Raw genomic sequence first — 18,689 nt, forward strand, 5'->3', positions numbered from 1 at the left:
TGGTTCTATTTATAGTGCATTGTGGACTGGATAGTTGAATTGTAGGAACAACAAACTCTCCAGGCTCCCTTTTAAACTTGAGGAAAAAAACTACATTGAGAGCCAGACAGAGGTCTGTGACTGTTTAAAGTGGGTGTTGCGACTGCAGACTGAGAACTAGAAGAATATGTAAGGAGTCTGGATTTGTTTAACAGAAAATAGGTCGTCTTTGGCTCTTTTCTGCTGCATGGGAATGCAACTTTCAAAGCGGACAGGATTTTAATTCTAGAAGCGTAAATGCAATGGTTGACAGAGGAATTTTACCAACGTTTGTGGAAGGAAGGATCAATTTTATGGAAGTACGCTTCATGTGTCCGGAGCCGACTTTTTCGTTTGAACCATCAGAGAGTTCACTATCATCAGTAGGGATTCTCAGGCTGGAGCTCTTTCAGTTCGCATAGCAAGAGCTGAAACATCAAATAAATAAATAAATATATATATATATAATTTATTTTTATTTTTTATTTTTTTTAAACTACTCGCAAGACTACACTGCCCAGCAAGGATGCGTCGCTTCGATAAACTCAAGAAATCAATTCCTTTTTTAGCACACTTCCATGTGTACAGAGTAAGTTCTCCGATGCATGGTATATATCTTTTAAGAGAATACAGTCTCCATATTGCAATATATTGCACAGAAAATGCATTAGTCTTTAAGGTTATGGGGTCCAGAATTCATATTTATTTTGACATGCAATAAAATAGAAGGTCGTCATTAGAAAAAAGAACTTGAGTAACTTAAGTTTATTTACAAGGAGTTGTCGTGATCAGATCACAGGCTTCTTCCCTCTTGAAATAGGCTTGGTCACTATCCTTATAGCAGCCTTTACAATATACGAACAAGTATGGTGAAGAAAACGTTTTTTGGGTAACAGTTTGTATCATGATTTTTGTTATTTGGGATCTTTTAAAAGCTATAAGGAAAGTGATGCCATAATTACAATTTAATCTAAGTGTATGCCACTGTGCTGCAGTACTTGCTGTTGTAGGAGGTTATACATGACAGATTATGTTCTATTTTAGGGAGCCTATAATAAAGCCTTAACTGTGTTTTTGAAACTGTATAAGGAAAGTACACATTTAAAATAAATTATAATATTAATAAACAGGACTAGAACATGATTACTTCCAAATACTCACCATTAAGGTCTGGTATATTGAGGGCTACATCTCTTAATTCTCCAAGGGATTGCACTTGTTCATCACAGCAGTGTATTTTTGCCTTTCACGTTATTTCAACTATGTATTCATTCTTTCTACTATCTAAGTAAATAAACATTTGGTGTATAAAAATTAAGGGACGTAATCATGAAATCTGAGTACTAGAATTCATTTCTTTTGTTTTAGACAGACAGAGGTGTCCCTTTCAATGTCAAGAGTGTCATAACTGTCTACTTGACTGAGAGTTTCATTTCCACAGCCTGCATGTACACTTTCATTTGCTGCTGATACTATAGTGCATGACGTGTGTGGCTGCTACCCTAATGGTCAAAGATTGTTATTCACCGCAGGGGGTGTGTATATATCGTGTGACCCGGTTACTAAAATTTGCTAAGGACCATAACTTACTGAGTACATCATGTAGTAATCTCGGTGTGTATGAAGACTCTCCATCTGACTGGCTTGACTGCATGTCACACTTACATCATATGCTGCTCTAAACAAGGGTGTAAAATGGAATAATAAGCAGTTTTATTCTGTTTAATTTCCTAACACAATGGGATTTTTTCTAGTACACTGCACTATTAATGTGTGAGACTGCATGCACACCACATTTAATTGCAAACAGACAAGATTTTGAATAATTATTAAACAGGTAATGGAATTACACTGCACACATCCTACTGTATAATCGCTGAAGCTGACATCTATATTAGACCGGCATGTTTTTGATAATGGTTAAGCATTTAAGAAAAATTCTAACCGTTTGGACACTCCACATGTTCCCATGTACTTTTTAAAACATTAATCATAAACAGTAATCCAAGCTTTAACAGAAATCTAGCTTATGTTGTATACATTATTGTTTATAGCAGTATTTTAGGCTGGTAAAATTTGATTGACTTAAAAAAAGTATTCATTTTGCACTTCTAATAAATATTAACTTAATCTAGTTACTGGCAACTGTAAAATAATTTTATTGCAAAGTACTGGATTCACAGTACTTCTAATTACACGTAAATGAAATAGAAGTTAATATTTGTTCATTGTGTTTATGAAAAGCTGGGATATATGTTTTATACATTGAGCAGTGCAGTACTTAGGTCAGTGAGGCTGTACCATCTAAAGAATGCAGACATTTTAACTGTAGTTAATTGCAGTTCATATGTACTTGGCCCACGTAATTACAATAAAAGCTTTTACAAGAAAATTGCATCTACACTTGCGCAATAGACACATTCTATAATTGTTCCAGCTACTGTAATGAGTGTGTTAAGTTACAGCCTCAAATTACCAGTAGTGTTTCAATGGCATTTTCAATAGATCTGCTGTTTCTGTTAATTTGAAAGACTTTGAGATAATTGTTAACCCCCCCCATGATGAGATACTGAAGAGCTTGTCACACTTGCATTTTTTTTTTACATGTCTCGAGAACTAGGCTTGTTGGAACTTGCACGATTATGTCTGGAAATGGTGACTGACAGTACTGTGCGGTGGTTTGGGCTTGTGGTTTCTTTACCTATTAAAGCTTACTGTCTGTACATTTATCATACTTCCTTTTTAGCTCTCTAGAATTGTTCATTGGAATCAGACGAACATAATAAATAGTAGGCTTTATTTCTGTCTTGTGATTGAAATGACAGTGAAGGCCAAGTAGAAATCAGTTGACAAGTTACAATCCATAGTGATGAAATGATTTTCCCTATGCGTGGGCTTGTTCATTACTGGATAGAAAAAAAATGACCTCAGGTGTCAGACATACCCCAGATGCTTGTGTCTCTTCATTGCCTCCCAAATGGACAGAGATCCCCAGTAAGTTGGTGCATCAGAGTCAGGCGCTGCCAACCTTGCATTCCCCAAGTCAGTGTTAAAAGTAACACAAGCTAAATAATGTGTACAGTTTCAAAGGCACACATTGTACAAAGTCTTTTTTTTCTTAAATGACAGTTCACAATAAACACTGCCAACATTTCTTTTGAATAAAGCAAATGACTATGTGCAGAACATCTTTTCAGATTGACAGCACGTGTTCTTTAGAATTGACTCGTCTTTATGCCAAGTTGTCATTTTATAACACAAAAATCAAACTTTTGATACAAGACTAGTAACAAACAACTCAGCAGGTTAATTTAAGGCGGCTAAGCAGATTTCAAATGGCATGTTTGTGTTTAGTACTTGATACATTTGTCTCATTGTTCCAACTGTTTTTCCCAAGATAAAAGAAGCACAGCAATGCAAAGCTGGGAGGCACTTTGGTTAGGAACAGCTATAATGAGGAAGTGCCCTACTAAACTAATCATCTACAGCAAGGAAGTGCCCTATAAACTAATCCGCTGTCTGTGAAGAAACTGTAAATGAGTTTGCTGTGGTACTGCCAGGCAAATGCTGTCTTTCCTACACCATAAAGAAGTGACCACAAACCTAAAAGATTGTATTCCTGATTAAATATTTACAAATGGCTACGACAACCTCATTTTGTCTGGTGTTTAATAGCTTCAAGTGCTGTTTTATGATGTATGCAATCACTCTGAATGGTTCTGTTGCTCCAGTTATTAAAAATTCTTGAAATCTGCCTGTTCATGGCTTGGTTTGAATGTCGGGATTGAAAAGCCTTCATCACTTCATTCAAATAATGTAGAGCAACAAGAGTTGTAAGGTCATATGGTCAAACAATTGTAATGGAATGAGGAAGGCTGTTCAGTCAAAAGCTAGGTAAAGGGTTTTAAAGAAATGCTGTAATACTTACTCTATAAATGTCCATGTACAATTGAAGAACATTTCTTGGATATGTACAGTAGTTCTAAATAATTTTATTAGGATAAAAAAAAAAACTAGATAAACTTGTTGGAAACACCTGAAATATGAATTCTTCTGATATCATAATTTTCATAAGCCTGTTGTATTCTGAATACAAATGCATGCAATACGCAGTACAATTAGTGCCATGCATCATACGACATTCACAGAATGTGTTTGACAGCTGCAAAGGTGAATTATTACCTCTTCTTATGTCCAGTATCAGAGGCAGCCAAACTGACATTATTTCCCCAGTGACATGACTTGTAGAGCTCCATTTGAAAAAGAAAAAAATAATATACATCTAGATTAAAAGTGAAGAGTATTTGGTGAATGTGTTTTTGATACCAATTTTTTATTTTTTCCCAGAGAAAAAAGGCCATGACATTTACTGTATTGTGATATAAATTAAATTAAATAGACAGCAGCTGAACTGTCCATTTTGCTTTTTTTCATTTAATGTTATGTGATTGCTGCCTTACTGTGTTGCTCTACTCTGGTACAGTGCATGTCAGTCAACAAGGGACAGAATCATAACAATTTGACCCTGGATTTCTGTTTTGCGGCAGCTCTTGATTTAAATAAAGCTATTGCATACAGTTAACTAAATTAATTCCACAGTAAAGTGTTTTCGTGTCCATGAAGCACCTATAAATCACAATTTTCAACCTTTTAACTCAGGCTAGGCATTTAAGTGACGTCTTCACACAGTTGTCTCAAGATTCCTACAGGTTGACACAATGAAAGACGTGACATTTTTTCAACTGCTTCCCAATTATATTTTATTTATTCAGTGTGTACCATGGAAACCATCTGTTTTCACTAGCACTAGACAGTCCATTACTGTAGTGCAGGTAATGTAAACAATGACAATGAAAAAAAAAAAAACCTGAAAACTCTCCTTGAGACAAGATTACTGTGTCGCACATGACTGCTGTACACTCAGCAACAGTTGCGATTCATGAGGTCAGCCTACACTGGGGGGGGGGGGGGGGGTCAAATTCATTTTGACCTTGCCGACCCACTTGTTGCCCACAGGAACCATTAGACGGGGGAACGGCCACAGTGTGCTCTTTGTATTCCAGTGGGGAAAGAAGGTGGTGCGCCACAGAGTGGGGTTGTATCACCAGAACTTGGAAAAAGTGTTTAGTTATGTCCTTTTGAGTGAAATTAATTAACACTGAGTAAGGGTCTGGCATGCTGACACAGTGTCTCAATTCTTCAAAACCCCCTGTCTTAGTTTATTGACCTTCCTTCCTTTCCTACCATGAGTTCTGATATTCATTACAAGATTGCGGCATGCTTCCTGGAACACTGGCTTGGGAGTTGCCTTTTCCTTGGTGGAAAGGGTTGGTCTGCCACAAAGTAAAAAGCAATAAGAGTTAACTCAGAAACGTTTTACAGAGATGATTCCGGAATACTAAAGTCCAGGTCAGTTTTGTCTATTTTGATGGAATTCGTCACTGTTTGTAAGTTGTTTTCCTTTTTGGAGAGAACGGTGGCTTCAGGTTGGGGGGAAAAAAAAAATCCAGAACTAGTGATATTTCACTTAGGCAGACATCAGCATGCAACAACTGTGGTAGAAATACTAACCTCTTTGGAGCATCACAGGATAAGAAGAAAATAATGATTTATCTGACTGAATGATCTGTTGAATGAGGGCAGTATGAAAAACTAAATAAAATATGGACTGTCTATCTTCAACAGAATCTGCCTGTCCTCTACACTGAAACCTGTGGTAATAATTTTGCTATTGAAGAGACTGAGGTTGCATTGTTTGCCAAAGAATTGTATTAAGTTTCTTTTAGTATCGCTACAGTGTCTGGTTGTCACTACAAGAGTGCTAGAACATTGATAATTTACCCAGCTGGTAAAAGAAACAATTTTCTTACAGAAGGTTGTACTTGGCTTTTTTGTTGGCTTTAACACATTGGTAAGTTCAGCTGTGTAGAATGATGAGGATAATGATGATATTTCATCTTTATTATATCCCACACAATGGAACATAGTGGAGGTGTTCTATATGTTCTTCAGAGTTGTACTTGTATCTAGAGAACTATTTCTCCAATTCTTGTATGTTGTGGCTGTCAAGTGGCCCTTGCACCTACACTTTATTGATTTGATTTTGTGTGACCCCTGGGTTTTGCCAAAACTTTTGGCTGTTCATACTTGTCTTTTTCGAGGTTTTAACTTTTTCCTGTAGCTCGTGGTTTTTAGTGGTAGCTGTACTGAAAGCTCTAATTGTGTATTTAAATCCATGCCCAGGGATGTACTTTAGGCTACATTTTCTGTTCATTAAAATATTGGTTTATTTACTTTTGCTGGCCAGAGTCCTCACAGGAAATGAAACCATTGTTTTGCCGGTACAGTAACATGTTTTAACTACTGTACAATAAATACATCTCAGTATTTGAGATGTCTGTGGCTTTGTGTGTGTATGTAAACCTTCTCCTTGAGGAAATGACATATGAAGAAAGTAAAGCTTCTATTAAATTAGCAGCATTGTTGGGGACAACTATTGGGCACAGGTCTTTTCAGTACCATACTGGTATATTCTTGGTCGTAGAGATGTATGAATGGCTGAGCTTCATTAATTTAGAAAGTAGAATAAAAGTGGGTAATACAGTCTCCATGTGTGAGGTTTTGAGGGGTGTGTGTGTGTGTGTGTGTGTGTGTGTGTGTGTGTGGTGTGTGTGAGACAAGGATGGCTGTAGGGGTGACGTCAGACCAGGAAATGAAACCACAACACAAGCAATTGCAGGGCGAAACTGAGACGCAATGGCGCTCAGCTTTTACTTAACAAAATAATGAAGACTTTTAAGCAAAATAAACGGCACATGGGCCAAAATAAATAAACACGGAACACAAATAGTAACAGGTAGTATGCAGTTTGCAAAAAATAGTTTTCACAACTCACGTTTCGTTCCGCCTGTACACACTCTTCTTGTGCCACCGTAGCTGCAGGTCCTTTATACTATGGCCGAGGGATTAACTGACACTGACTACGGCCATACTTTGTACGAGTTTCTAAGTATGCGTGACTGTCAGCTAATTCAATAATTACTAGCCGACAGTCACGCATTCTCACAAGAGGTTTTTATTCATACAAAACAGTAACATAATGACGGATGGAATTTCCGCCCATCCTACATTTAAACAATAATAAGGGCTTTTCGCCGTCATATAATAAAATACATAAATCATAATAATAATAAACAAATATAAAATAGGACAGAGACACAATTTGACAATGGTTGATGCCTTGTACCATTTAACAGTGTTTCTATGGAAAGAACAACACACAAGGTGCATGGTAACAGCAACTGTAGGCCTGGGAAAATTGCTTACCTGTTACTGTATGCTAACTGTACAATACAATTGGATGGGACAGAGTCACAAGGTCACGTGAACTTGGTTACACAGAGACTAAGGTGGCCCTTGACCCTACTGTAGCTTGGCTCTTAGTCCTTGCTATAGGACAATACCATGTCAAGCATCCATACCTCAATAAAAGTTGCACCAGTTGTTTTTGGGTAGTTTTCAGTATAGGTAACCACCAGGTGGAGGGAATGAGGATTCTGTAGAGTTGTACAGTGCTCTCCAGTGCTGACTTTAAGAGAAAAAGGATAAGAAACTCACTTTTAAAATATGCATTTCTAATTAAGTATATCAGACATGTTTACACCTGATTTAGTCCCTTGTTTAGTCTTGCATTTCCATGTACAACTGTGTATTTTTGTTTAAGTATGTTTTATATTGTCTTCTCTATGGTTTGTCCATTGCTTCCGTGGTACATGGAAATGCAACATCAACTGCAGGACAAGACTGAGCAGTATGTAAGCATTTCTAAATAACAGCCCATATGGAACAAACATATATTTTTAATATATGGTAGAAAAGTATGATCCTTATACTTTTCATCTATAGAAATTGGCCCCTTTTTATATATTTAAAATATATGGGATATATTTAAAATATATTTTAGTCTGTAATCCATATATTTATTTTATATGATTACAGACTAATATATAAAATATATATATATATATATATATATATATATATATATATATATAATATATATATATATATGGATTACACACAGATATATTTATAAGGATCATACTTTTCTGCCATATATTAAAAATGTTTTTTTTTTTTTTTTTTTTCCATAAGGGAGTACAGTACCATATTCCCAGTGGTGTAGCAAATGAATAGAACATTTGAGTTGGATATTAAACAACCTAATTTTGCCTCAGGGAGCACCAAACAGTTTTAAGGCCTTTCTCAAAATTACTCGGTCCTTCCTTAGTCTGTAGGGGGGTGGGCCTTTTTTGCAAGGATATTAGGGTTTTCACATCTGTTGCACTTGAGCATTGTCAAAAAACATTTTCAAATGACCATCTGGCTATATAATATCCCATAGGTGTAAGGTCTGTCTTTTTTAGTAAAAAAAATCTGGTCTGTTTTTATAGCCTCTATTCATGGTCTCATGGTGCTGAAACAGCTGGGGATGGGAGGGATGTTTTTCAGTGACCCTCCCTGCAGTATCTGAAGCAAGGACTGACTTGTTAACCATAACTGACATTTGGTAAGGTATGGTTGTTTTATGGTCAGTCACATGGTATAACATGGACCACTGCTACAGAGATGTTTTCTTCCTGCCTTCCTTAGCTGGGTTTCAGAAAATTGCTAGAATTCAGTCCACCCTCTGTATGGCATTATTTAGAAAAGCCAGCAAGCAAAAAGCAGATTGAGAAAGAGGAAGCAAAAACTGTGAGAAGGTCACACTTAATGGGAGTTCAACTTGATTTAAAATCATCATGATAGTCTTAGCAGGTAATCGCTAATTCAAAACTGATATGTCATCCAGCTTTAATGTAGATTCAACAGATTTTGGTGTAGCCAATAAGGCAGCTCAACACAGAACTGATTTGTAGTTTATACAACTGATTTAAAAACATTAACACACAAAAACAACCCCTGCCTACTTGACTTTAGCTTCACCCCATTAAAAAGCATTAGGCTTTGTTACAGTGTCTGCAGTTTCCATAGGGGATGCAGCTGTGTAGCGCTGTGTTTAATAAATGGCACAAATCTGTGCAGCCTTTGCAGCTTTATAAATCCTGGAGCATCCAGTGAGGAAGTAGTAATCAGAAGCAGCTGATGTCCTACACGTAGTGCTAATTGAAACAAACAAAAAAAAATAGAATACATTTTCCCAGCAACTCCAGGATACAAGCAGAGTAACCCAAACCAGAAAGTTTTTCAACGAGTTACTGGACGTTAAAATAATCCTTAAGATTTGAAGTGTTGCTGGTACATGTAAGTCTGATTTTTTTTTTTTTTTTTTTTTTTTTTTTTTTTTACAGCTGCATTTTTTTTTTTAATGTCGTCTTTGATTTCTATTTCTGTTTCTATTCTCGTTGCTTTCATGCTTCTATTGTGATTTCTGTTTTGTTTTATCTTCTTGTTGTTCATTTAAATTCATTACTACAGTAGGTGTTGCTTCTTGTCACACATTTTGTCACTTGGCTGACAAAAGTAGAAAACTTAAATTTGATTTGAAGTTAAAAACGTAATTACAAAAAAAGTAGTGATTCTTAGATAGTTTTCACCTCTCTTCAGTCATATCTGAAAGTCATTCTGTTACATTACTACTGGCATTAGTAGCAGTTTACTACTTAAATATATTTTATAGATCAGGAAACACCCTAAAATAACCTTTGTTTCTCTCAAAAGACCTAATAAAACATATACAATCTGTAAAAACGTGTTATTTAAACACATCTGTACACCTTTTAAACAAAAGTTGAATTTCTATTGCACCTTTATATCCCAAGGGTCCCAAAGTGCTTCACACACACAAAAACAATTTAAACCATTCAATGAAAAACAATCTATAACAATCAGTGTTATTTAATTTACAGTAGAACCTGTTGTATTGAAACAAACTAAAAGTAATTTATATTTTAAGTGATTATTTGTCTTGCCTCTCTTGTATCTTTTTGATATGCAAATAGTTTTTTTTTTTTTTCACTTTCCTTAGTTTCCTTAGAAATGCGTCATCACTGCAATGAATTGTGTGATTGTAGTCCTGGTGTTATCTCTGAACTCGACAAAGACATGCAGATCCCAGTCTCCACAGAGGTAGCTCGAGTTTCAGGAAAGGAAAGGTCACGTTTATGTGACAAATCAGTTGCATTTGCTAATTTTGTTTACATATTTTCATTGTCAGTTTGCGGCCTCGGTTTAGCAGTATGGTAATAAAAATGTCAGGCCCCCGGATGAGAAGAAAATTCGCTTCCAATCGGCTTTCAAAACTCTAAATTCAGAAGTTAATTGCCATTGTTGATACTCAGTTGTAAACCAAAGGAAGGGCGGATTTTCTTGTTTTGAAATCAACGCATTAATAAATAGGCGTATTTTGATTTATTTAATTTCTGTCGACAAGTACATGTTTAAGACGGAAAATATGAGTGTCACCACACCCCTAATACAGCAGTTATAGAAAGGAGGGATTTCTGCTGCTAACCTTTACATACAATAGTAATTATTTAAAGTTTTCTCGTTGTTGTGCATGTCTCTGCAGAAGCTGGGCAGTAGCATGCAGTCAGATGAGGGTACAGACTGGCTCCTGGAACTCCTGGCAGAGGTGCAGCTTCAGCAGTACTTCCTTCGTATCCGCGACGACCTCAACGTCACCCGCCTCTCTCACTTCGACTACGTCAAGAATGAGGACATGGAAAAAATCGGCATGGGCAGACCTGGTAAGTATTGTAAAGGACTTGTCTGTCATGGTCCTGGATTGACACTATAACAGCTACAGTACAGTAAGAGCCCTGGCATGGATTTATTTGCAGTCTAATCTACTAATGTGTGCATGTTACTGTATCAGCAGCCCTTATTGTTTTTGTAGTGTAAAGGCAGATTTTCAGAAATGAATAAGGCCATTTAAACATTATAAACCTAGTAAAGAATCGTCTAGAATATTATCACTTACAAGCTTCTAGCAGCAAGTTGTTTAATTCTTAATTTGTTTTTTTTAAGTTTGATGGACTGTGGCAAAGTGGTTTGTAGTGCTCCGGTGTATAGGTGAGTTGAGGTGCTCCAACAAAGGACAAACACAAAGTCTACCGGTCAGGTTTCTTTTAATGCCCTTTTTAAACTGGGTTTCAAATAATAAAGGTGGCTCTACCCAGCAATGGGTATTGCCAGTGAAAACTGGACCCAAAATAATAAAGCTGGTTCTACCCAGCAATGGATATTACCAGCTACAAAACAAAGGGGTTGCAGTCCCGAAATAATAAACACAAAAACACGTCTCCAAACTGGGTGCTCTGGTGCAGGTGCGGTGCTCTGAGTGCTGGTGCTCGTTTGCGTTCAGGTCCGGGCTTCTTGCTGCAGCTCCAGCTTCGTATCAGCCGTCTGGCAAAACAAACACAATACTCCTCAATGAACCCACACTTCATTCAAGATTCCGTCCTTGTCTCCTCCCATTAACCACAACAAAGGAGCCGATTATGGCGTCACGTCCCCCTAAAGTACCCTAAGCCCCGCCCCCTCCGATAGCTAGTTCAGTCACGTCTCCTCCAATTCATGACTGAAACTTCGCTCACCGTACTAGGGCGATGACTCCAGGTACCGTAACGCCGCCCTCTTCCTGAATGGCCGGCTCCCGACTGTCCCCAGGATGAACTGCCCAACCATTCAGTAGGAAGCCCGCAGCTCCTGTTGTACAGTGCCCTCACTGGTCGAGAGGGAGATTTTTGATTCGGATTCATTCGCTCTCCGTCACATATCCCACCGCTCAGAGTTGAGCCGAAGGAACACTCTGCTGAATCTACCTTACCCATTACACCACCCTCCTGGGAAAAGTAATCCGCATTTTGATGATCTTTCCCTGCACGATGTGTCATGAAATACATGAAGGGTTGCAGCGCCAGATACCACCGAGTTATCCGGGCGTTGCTATCCTTCATCGTGCTTAACCATCTGAGTGGGGCGTGGTCAGTGACGAGATTGAATGAATGACCCAAGAGGTAATAGCGTAAGGTCTGAGTGGCCCATTTAATGGCCAGACATTCCTTTTCTATGACGGAGTAGTTGCGCTCCCGAGGGAGCATTTTCTTGCTTATGTAGAGGATGGGGTGTTCTACTCCGTCGACCTGCTGGGACAAGACCGCCCCCAGACCAACATCAGAAGCGTCGGTGTGGAGGAGGAATTCCTTATCAAAATCTGGTGTGATCAGGGCGGGGGCTCGGCAGAGTCGTTGCTTAATGGTATCGAAGGCCCCCTGACATTCCCCTGTCCATTTAATTAAATTTGGTGCGCTCTTTTTAGTGAGGTTCACTAGAGGGTTTACCACTGTGGCGTACTCGGGAATGAATCGACGGTAATAACCGGCCAACCCCAAGAGAGACCTCACCTGGGACTTGGTTTTCGGGATTACCGCGTCCATCAAAGCCTGGACTTTGGTGGCGACGGGTTTCACCTGCCCATGTCCCATAATAAATCCCAAATATTGTGTTTCTTCTTTGGCAAAGGCACATTTACCCAAGTTAGCTGTCAGCCGGGCTACCTCAGAGACTGCAAGACGGCTGCGACCCTAGCCAAATGCTCCCGCCAGGTGGAGCTGTAAATCACCACATCATCAATATACGCTGCTGCATATTCATGATGTGGGCGTAAAACCTGGTCCATTAGTCTCTGAAAGGCAGCAGGCGCACCATGTAGCCCAAACGGCATGGTTGTGAAATAAAACAAACCATCAGGGGTAGAAAATGCCGTTTTCTCACGTGATCTGCGGGTTAATGGGATCTGCCAGTATTCCTTCGTCAGGTCCAAAGTCGAGATGAACCTCGCCGCTCCTAGTCTGTCTAGAAGCTCGTCGACCCGAGGCATGGGATATGCATCGAACTTGGCAATAGCGTTCACCTTGCGGAAATCAACGCAGAAACGGTTGGTGCTGTCCTTTTTGGCGACTATCACAATCGGACTGCACCACTCGCTCCTGGAAGGCTCACTCACCCCAAGCTCGAGCATCGCCCGCATCTCTTTGCGAACGCCACTTCGTCGACTTTCTGGGATCCGGTAAGGTCTCTCTCGAACTGTGACACCTGGGGGAGAGATAATGTCATATTCAACGAGATTAGTTCTGCCGGGCACATCAGAAAAAACATCCCTGAACTCCTCAATTAACCTACGCAGATCTCTCTGCTGATCTGGGAGTAACTGTTCCCCCGTCAGAATGTTCTGTATGCTAGGAGTCTCTATACAGGGTCCAAAATCATCCTCTACCTCACCTGGGGCTATAAATAAGGCATCCCTTGCCTGCCAGGGCTTTAATAAATTGCCATGGTAAATTTCCCGTTCATTACGGCGATTGGGCTGCCGAATTTCATAATTAACTTTCCCTATAGCCCGAATCACCTCATATGGCCCCTGCCATTTAGCATATAGCTTCGATTCTGACGAGGGAAGAAGCAGCATTACCTTGTCTCCTGGCCGAAAGGTCAGAATCCGTGCATTTTTGTTGTAATGCTGCTGTTGTCGGTGCTGTGCCGATTTTAGATTGTCCTGGGCCAAACGACCGACCAAATCCAGGCGATCATGGAGTAGGAGCACATGCTGCACTACGTTTTTGGACACGCCTTTGTGCTCCTCCCACCCCTCTCTCAACAGATCAAGGATACCGCGAGATTGTCGGACGTACAGGAGCTCAAAGGGGGAGAACCCTGTTGAACTCTGCGGCACCTCTCTCACTGCAAAAAGGAGGTAGGGGAGAAGCGATGCCCAATGTTTTTGCTCTTGATTCACAAATCATCTCAGCATCTGTTTTAATGTTTGATTAAAATGTTCCACCAAACCGTCCGATTGTGGATGATAAACGGACGTCCTGATGGGACGTATTTTTAATATTTTATACACCTGCTGTAGCATTTGAGACAGAAAGTTAGTCCCATGGTCAGTCAGTATTTCTTTGGGGATCCCTACTCTCGACATAATCTGTACTAGTTCTTTGGCTATTGCAGCGGCACTAGTGGACCTCAATGGAACTGCCTCTGGGTATCGCATTGCATAATCCACCACTACTAATATATGTGTTTACCCAGAGTCAGAAGGTAGCAAAGGGCCAACTATGTCCATTGCAATGCGCTCAAAGGGAGTGGAAATAATTGGCAGTGGGACCAAAGGAGCGGGGCGCACTTGACCTGGTGCTATTCGCTGGCAGTCTGGGCATGTGGCTACATATTTCGACACTTCATTATGAAGTCCTACCCAATAAAATCGAGCCAATATGCGTTCCCTCGTCTTGTCGGCTCCCAAGTGTCCTGCAAAGGGGATGTCATGCGCCAGCCTCATGACCTCCGACATGACGGGGGAACCATCAATTGCGTTACAGGCTGTCCTGTGCCCGTGGCAGGGTTTACCCTATACAGTAATTGCCCCTTGATAATGAAGTGCGGATATACCAGCGCCCCAGCGCCTTCAACGTCCTTACCTTCAATAGACCGGACCTGTTCCCTAGCGTGCACTAGTGTGGGGTCGTTTTTCTGGTCCCACACTAGGTCCGCGCTTGAGCCCCACATGTCCGGTACATTGAGAGGGGCTGGAGTAGCATCTGCCCTGGATGGCCCAGTAACCTTGCCCCCTCGGTCACACTGCGTACCGACTCCCTTTCAGTGGCGTTTGATACCATCTGCGCTCTCTCCCACCAGTCCCCAGCCTCGTTTGAGAGATGCACCTTCCCATTTTTCGATCCGTCTCTCTTTCTTTGTTTTCCTAGGACGAAAAAGAGAATTAAACAGGTCGGCTTGCAGGGGAAAAATATCACCAATCGTTTCCCCTGCTCTGTCTGCCACGGTTACGTGTGTGGTCGACCCAGGATTACGGGGTGCAGCAGCCTTTCCACCACCCCCACTATGAGGTGGCGTTGTGTCAAACCTATCGACACGTATGCTTTTAGGGTGGGATATGTCGCCGTGTCTCCATGGATACAGGAGCTCGCCACCTTGCCTTGTGGCTGCCACGACATACCGCCTAAGAGAGACGTTTGAATTAAGGTTTGTGCACACCCTGAGTCCACTAAAGCATGGGTACTCACATTACCAACCACTACATCAATAATACCCCTCCCGACCCTTTCCCCGTACCTTATCTGCCTCAGATGCCAGATAACAGGTCGCCACGTTGCACTCCATTGCCGCGGGGCACAAGCGGGCGATGTGTCCAGGCTCATGGCACCTGAAACAGACGATCGGGGCAGAAGGCACTGGGGTTAGCTGTCTGTCCCGCTGCTGATACTGCAGCGGGTCGGGGGCAGTAAATCTACCCCAGCTGGGGGCCAACCGCTGTCTCCATGGTAGGGAGGTGGGCCGGCCCATTGAGGCTGGTGATCTGGGAGGTCTGGTTCCCAACTGGAGAGACGAGGGCACTGATCCGCGGGTGATGGGCGCGACGAGAGGGGTCAGTAGTCCGGTCTTTACGGAGACCAGGGAGTCCTCATAATCCTCCGCAAGTCTGACGGCGGCCTCCAAGGTGGTCGGATTGTGGCGCCGTATCCATCCCTGGGTCTCGGCGCCGACCACATGGCAGAACTGCTCCAGGACGATGGCTTCCCCCATTTGCTGACCCATTTTTTCTGCCGGGTTGAGCCAGTGCACCATGTGGTCACAAAGTTTTTGTGCGACCACCCTGGGGCTGGTCTCCCGAGGCCTCCGATACTCCCGTAACCGCAGCCGATGTGTCTCCCCCGTGATATTGAGGCGTCGGAGGATGGCCTGTTTGACCAGGTCTTACTGACTAGCTTCCTCGTTGGTCATGGCCTGATATGCTGCCTGAGCCTCCCTGATCAGACAGGGACCCAGTTGGCTGGCCCAGTACTCCTTCGGCCATGACGCAGTGGTGGCCAACCGCTCGAAGGCAACCAAGTACACCTCCAGGTCATCCTCCGCAGTCATCTTTTGCGCCCGTGTATTGAGAGGCGCCATCACGGGTACTGCTGGAGTTCGGGGTGCATTTCCAGGACCGACCCTCTCGATCATCGCCGTGTTTCTCTCCTCCCTCTGTCTATCCTCCATCTCCCGTCTGTGCTCCAGTGCCTGTAGCAGCGTGGTTAGCGCAGCCATGTCCATGGCTCCCGTTTCTGACACCAATTGTGGCAAAGTGGTTTGTAGTGCTCCGGTGTATAGGTGAGTTGAGGTGCTCCAACAAAGGACAAACACAAAGTCTACCGGTCAGGTTTCTTTTAATGCCCTTTTTAAACCGGGTTTCAAATAATAAAGCTGGCTCTACCCAGCAATGGGTATTGCCAGTGAAAACTGGACCCAAAATAATAAAGCTGGTTCTACCCAGCAATGGATATTACCAGCTACAAAACAAAGGGGTTGAAGTCCCGAAATAATAAACACAAAAACACGTCTCCAAACTGGGTGCTCTGGTGCAGGTGCGGTGCTCTGAGTGCTGGTGCTCGTGCGCGTTCAGATCCGGGCTTCTTGCTGCAGCTCCAGCTTCGTATCAGCCGTCTGGCAAAACAAACACAATACTCCTCAATGAACCCACACTTCATTCAAGATTCCGTCCTTGTCTCCTCCCATTAACCACAACAAAGGAGCCGATTACGGCGTCACGTCCCCCTAAAGTACCCTAAGCCCCGCCCCCTCCGATAGCTAGTTCAATCACGTCTCCTCCAATTCATGACTGAAACTTCGCTCACCGTACTAGGGCGATGACTCCAGGTACCGTAACGCCGCCCTCTTCCTGAATGGCCGGCTCCCGACTGTCCCCAGGATGAACTGCCCAACCATTCAGTAGGAAGCCCGCAGCTCCTTTTGTACAGTGCCCTCACTGGTCGAGAGGGAGATTTTTGATTCGGATTCATTCGCTCTCCGTCACATGGACCTTTTTGGTTTCTTCTGCCAGAAGGTCACCTATCTTCTTACTTAATTAACTTAACTTTATTTCAGTATCTCAACATCATTGGTCTTTGGAGTTGGGAGGTGTTTAAAATGGAAACACATATAACAGTAAAATAAAACATATGGAAAGTATTATAAAGTGCAGGGAAGCAAAACACCATTGTACAGAAGCTGCCCTGTGCTACCATTATCTCTTGTTAAAGAACCATTGTACCTTAGGGAGGGGTTAACCTTTTCAGCTTTACAGCACAGCTAGGGAGAACTGAAGAGAGAACCTTGAAATCACTTAAAACGGCTGTAAACTCATTCTACTGCAGAAGCTTTAATAGAAAGAGTTAAAGGTTGGCAATATTTAGTATATTTTTAGTATTCTTTACTTACAAACTTGTCCAACTTCATGATTTCTAAAAAAATTCCCAGTTTTAATGAGGTTAGTGCATGCAGAAGTTGACAGATTTGAAAGTATGCTTGTGTGTATGTATTTATGTATGTACAGGATTTATTTATACATGTGTTTATGTATCTAACTTTAGGGCAGAGGCGGCTGTGGGAGGCAGTCAAAAGAAGGAGAGCTCTGTGCAAACGCAAGTCCTGGATGAGCAAGGTACTTACTAGTTTATAATCTTTCTGGAAAAAAACATAACATACCCTAACCTTAACACCCATGTAACTTTAGTTACCAACAGTTTTGGACTCTGGAGTCACCACACTGTCTAATTCCTAACCTGGAAATATATACATCATTAGAGAACACACATATACCAAAAAACTGTTTTTTCACCTCATTTTAACCATTTGCCTCAGAGCAGTGCAACTTGGGTGAAGGCACCAGAGGTGCTGCACATTACCAAATGGCAGAACGCTGTAAATGTCATTGTATTATTGCTTAAAATGTTCTCCATTTGTCTCAAAGAATGGCTCCATTGTTGAGGTACCATTCATGAATTCACAGCATTTTACAAGAGAGGAGCAGTTTACCCACTAGCTTTAAAGTTATGCATACATTTCAATATCACCATTTTATGATGTGTATAAATCATTTACAATGGTCTGTCATTTTATAAAACATAAAATAAAGGCATTTGACAAGGCAGATTGCAATCAGTATTCAAATCACAAATCTGAACAGTGTAGCAAGTGTACTGTGTGGGTTGTTATTATGCCCCTCCAGAGGTGGAATCCTCTGTGAAACATGCTACAGTACATGCTGTATGTACATTATTGCTTATATTTGGAGAACTGCTTATTGACTTGTCATGAAACTTGTGAAATTTCTCCTCACCGCACTGCAGCGTCCCCTACAGGCCAGACGCCAAGTGAGCTTGGGGGTGGAGATTTGCAGGGCTGGCTTTGTCCTCCAGAGGCCAGTATCCTGCAGACATCTTCTCTCAGGTTCTCTATTTTAAAAAAGATGCTGATTGAGCCTTGGGTCCCTGAGCTGTGTGGAGAATCACTGCGTTGAAAGAGAAAAATATTCTTATTCTATAATGTTCTGTTATACTGTTCCTATATGTCACGGTCATCAAATTGATAGCTATAATTTTAAATTTACAGCCGGGGTGGAGGATGCATATTACTGACATAGAGTACATGTCTAGAATAGCAGCAGCTATATGCAGTAAAGGGTGTAATTTTAGAGGGATATCTCTGATGAATGGCAGCCTTTCTTTAGCTTAGGAATGTTTCACCAGCAGCAGTCATTAAACAATTTTGGTTAAATCTGCTTCTCTGGAATCTCTAAAGATGATTTGGGTAGAATAAAAAAATAGAAG

At 41.4% G+C, this 18,689-nt stretch overlaps 1 protein-coding gene across 10 annotated transcripts in view; it reads left to right on the forward strand.

Annotated features, from left to right (window-relative positions):
- Window positions 1-18,689, forward strand: part of LOC121326797 (activated CDC42 kinase 1-like) — a 109,297-nt gene that overhangs the window by 68,546 nt on the left and 22,062 nt on the right. For all 10 annotated transcript variants that reach the window (XM_041270310.1, XM_041270306.1, XM_041270312.1 and 7 more), the window contains 2 exons: window positions 10,589-10,766; window positions 17,451-17,521. In XM_041270310.1, coding sequence (XP_041126244.1) covers window positions 10,604-10,766; window positions 17,451-17,521 — 234 coding nt within the window. In that variant the 5' untranslated portion in view covers window positions 10,589-10,603. The remainder of the gene's footprint in view (window positions 1-10,588; window positions 10,767-17,450; window positions 17,522-18,689) is intronic.

Source organism: Polyodon spathula, chromosome 14 (genome assembly GCF_017654505.1).
Source record: "Polyodon spathula isolate WHYD16114869_AA chromosome 14, ASM1765450v1, whole genome shotgun sequence".
Taxonomy (NCBI): Eukaryota; Metazoa; Chordata; class Actinopteri; order Acipenseriformes; family Polyodontidae; genus Polyodon; species Polyodon spathula.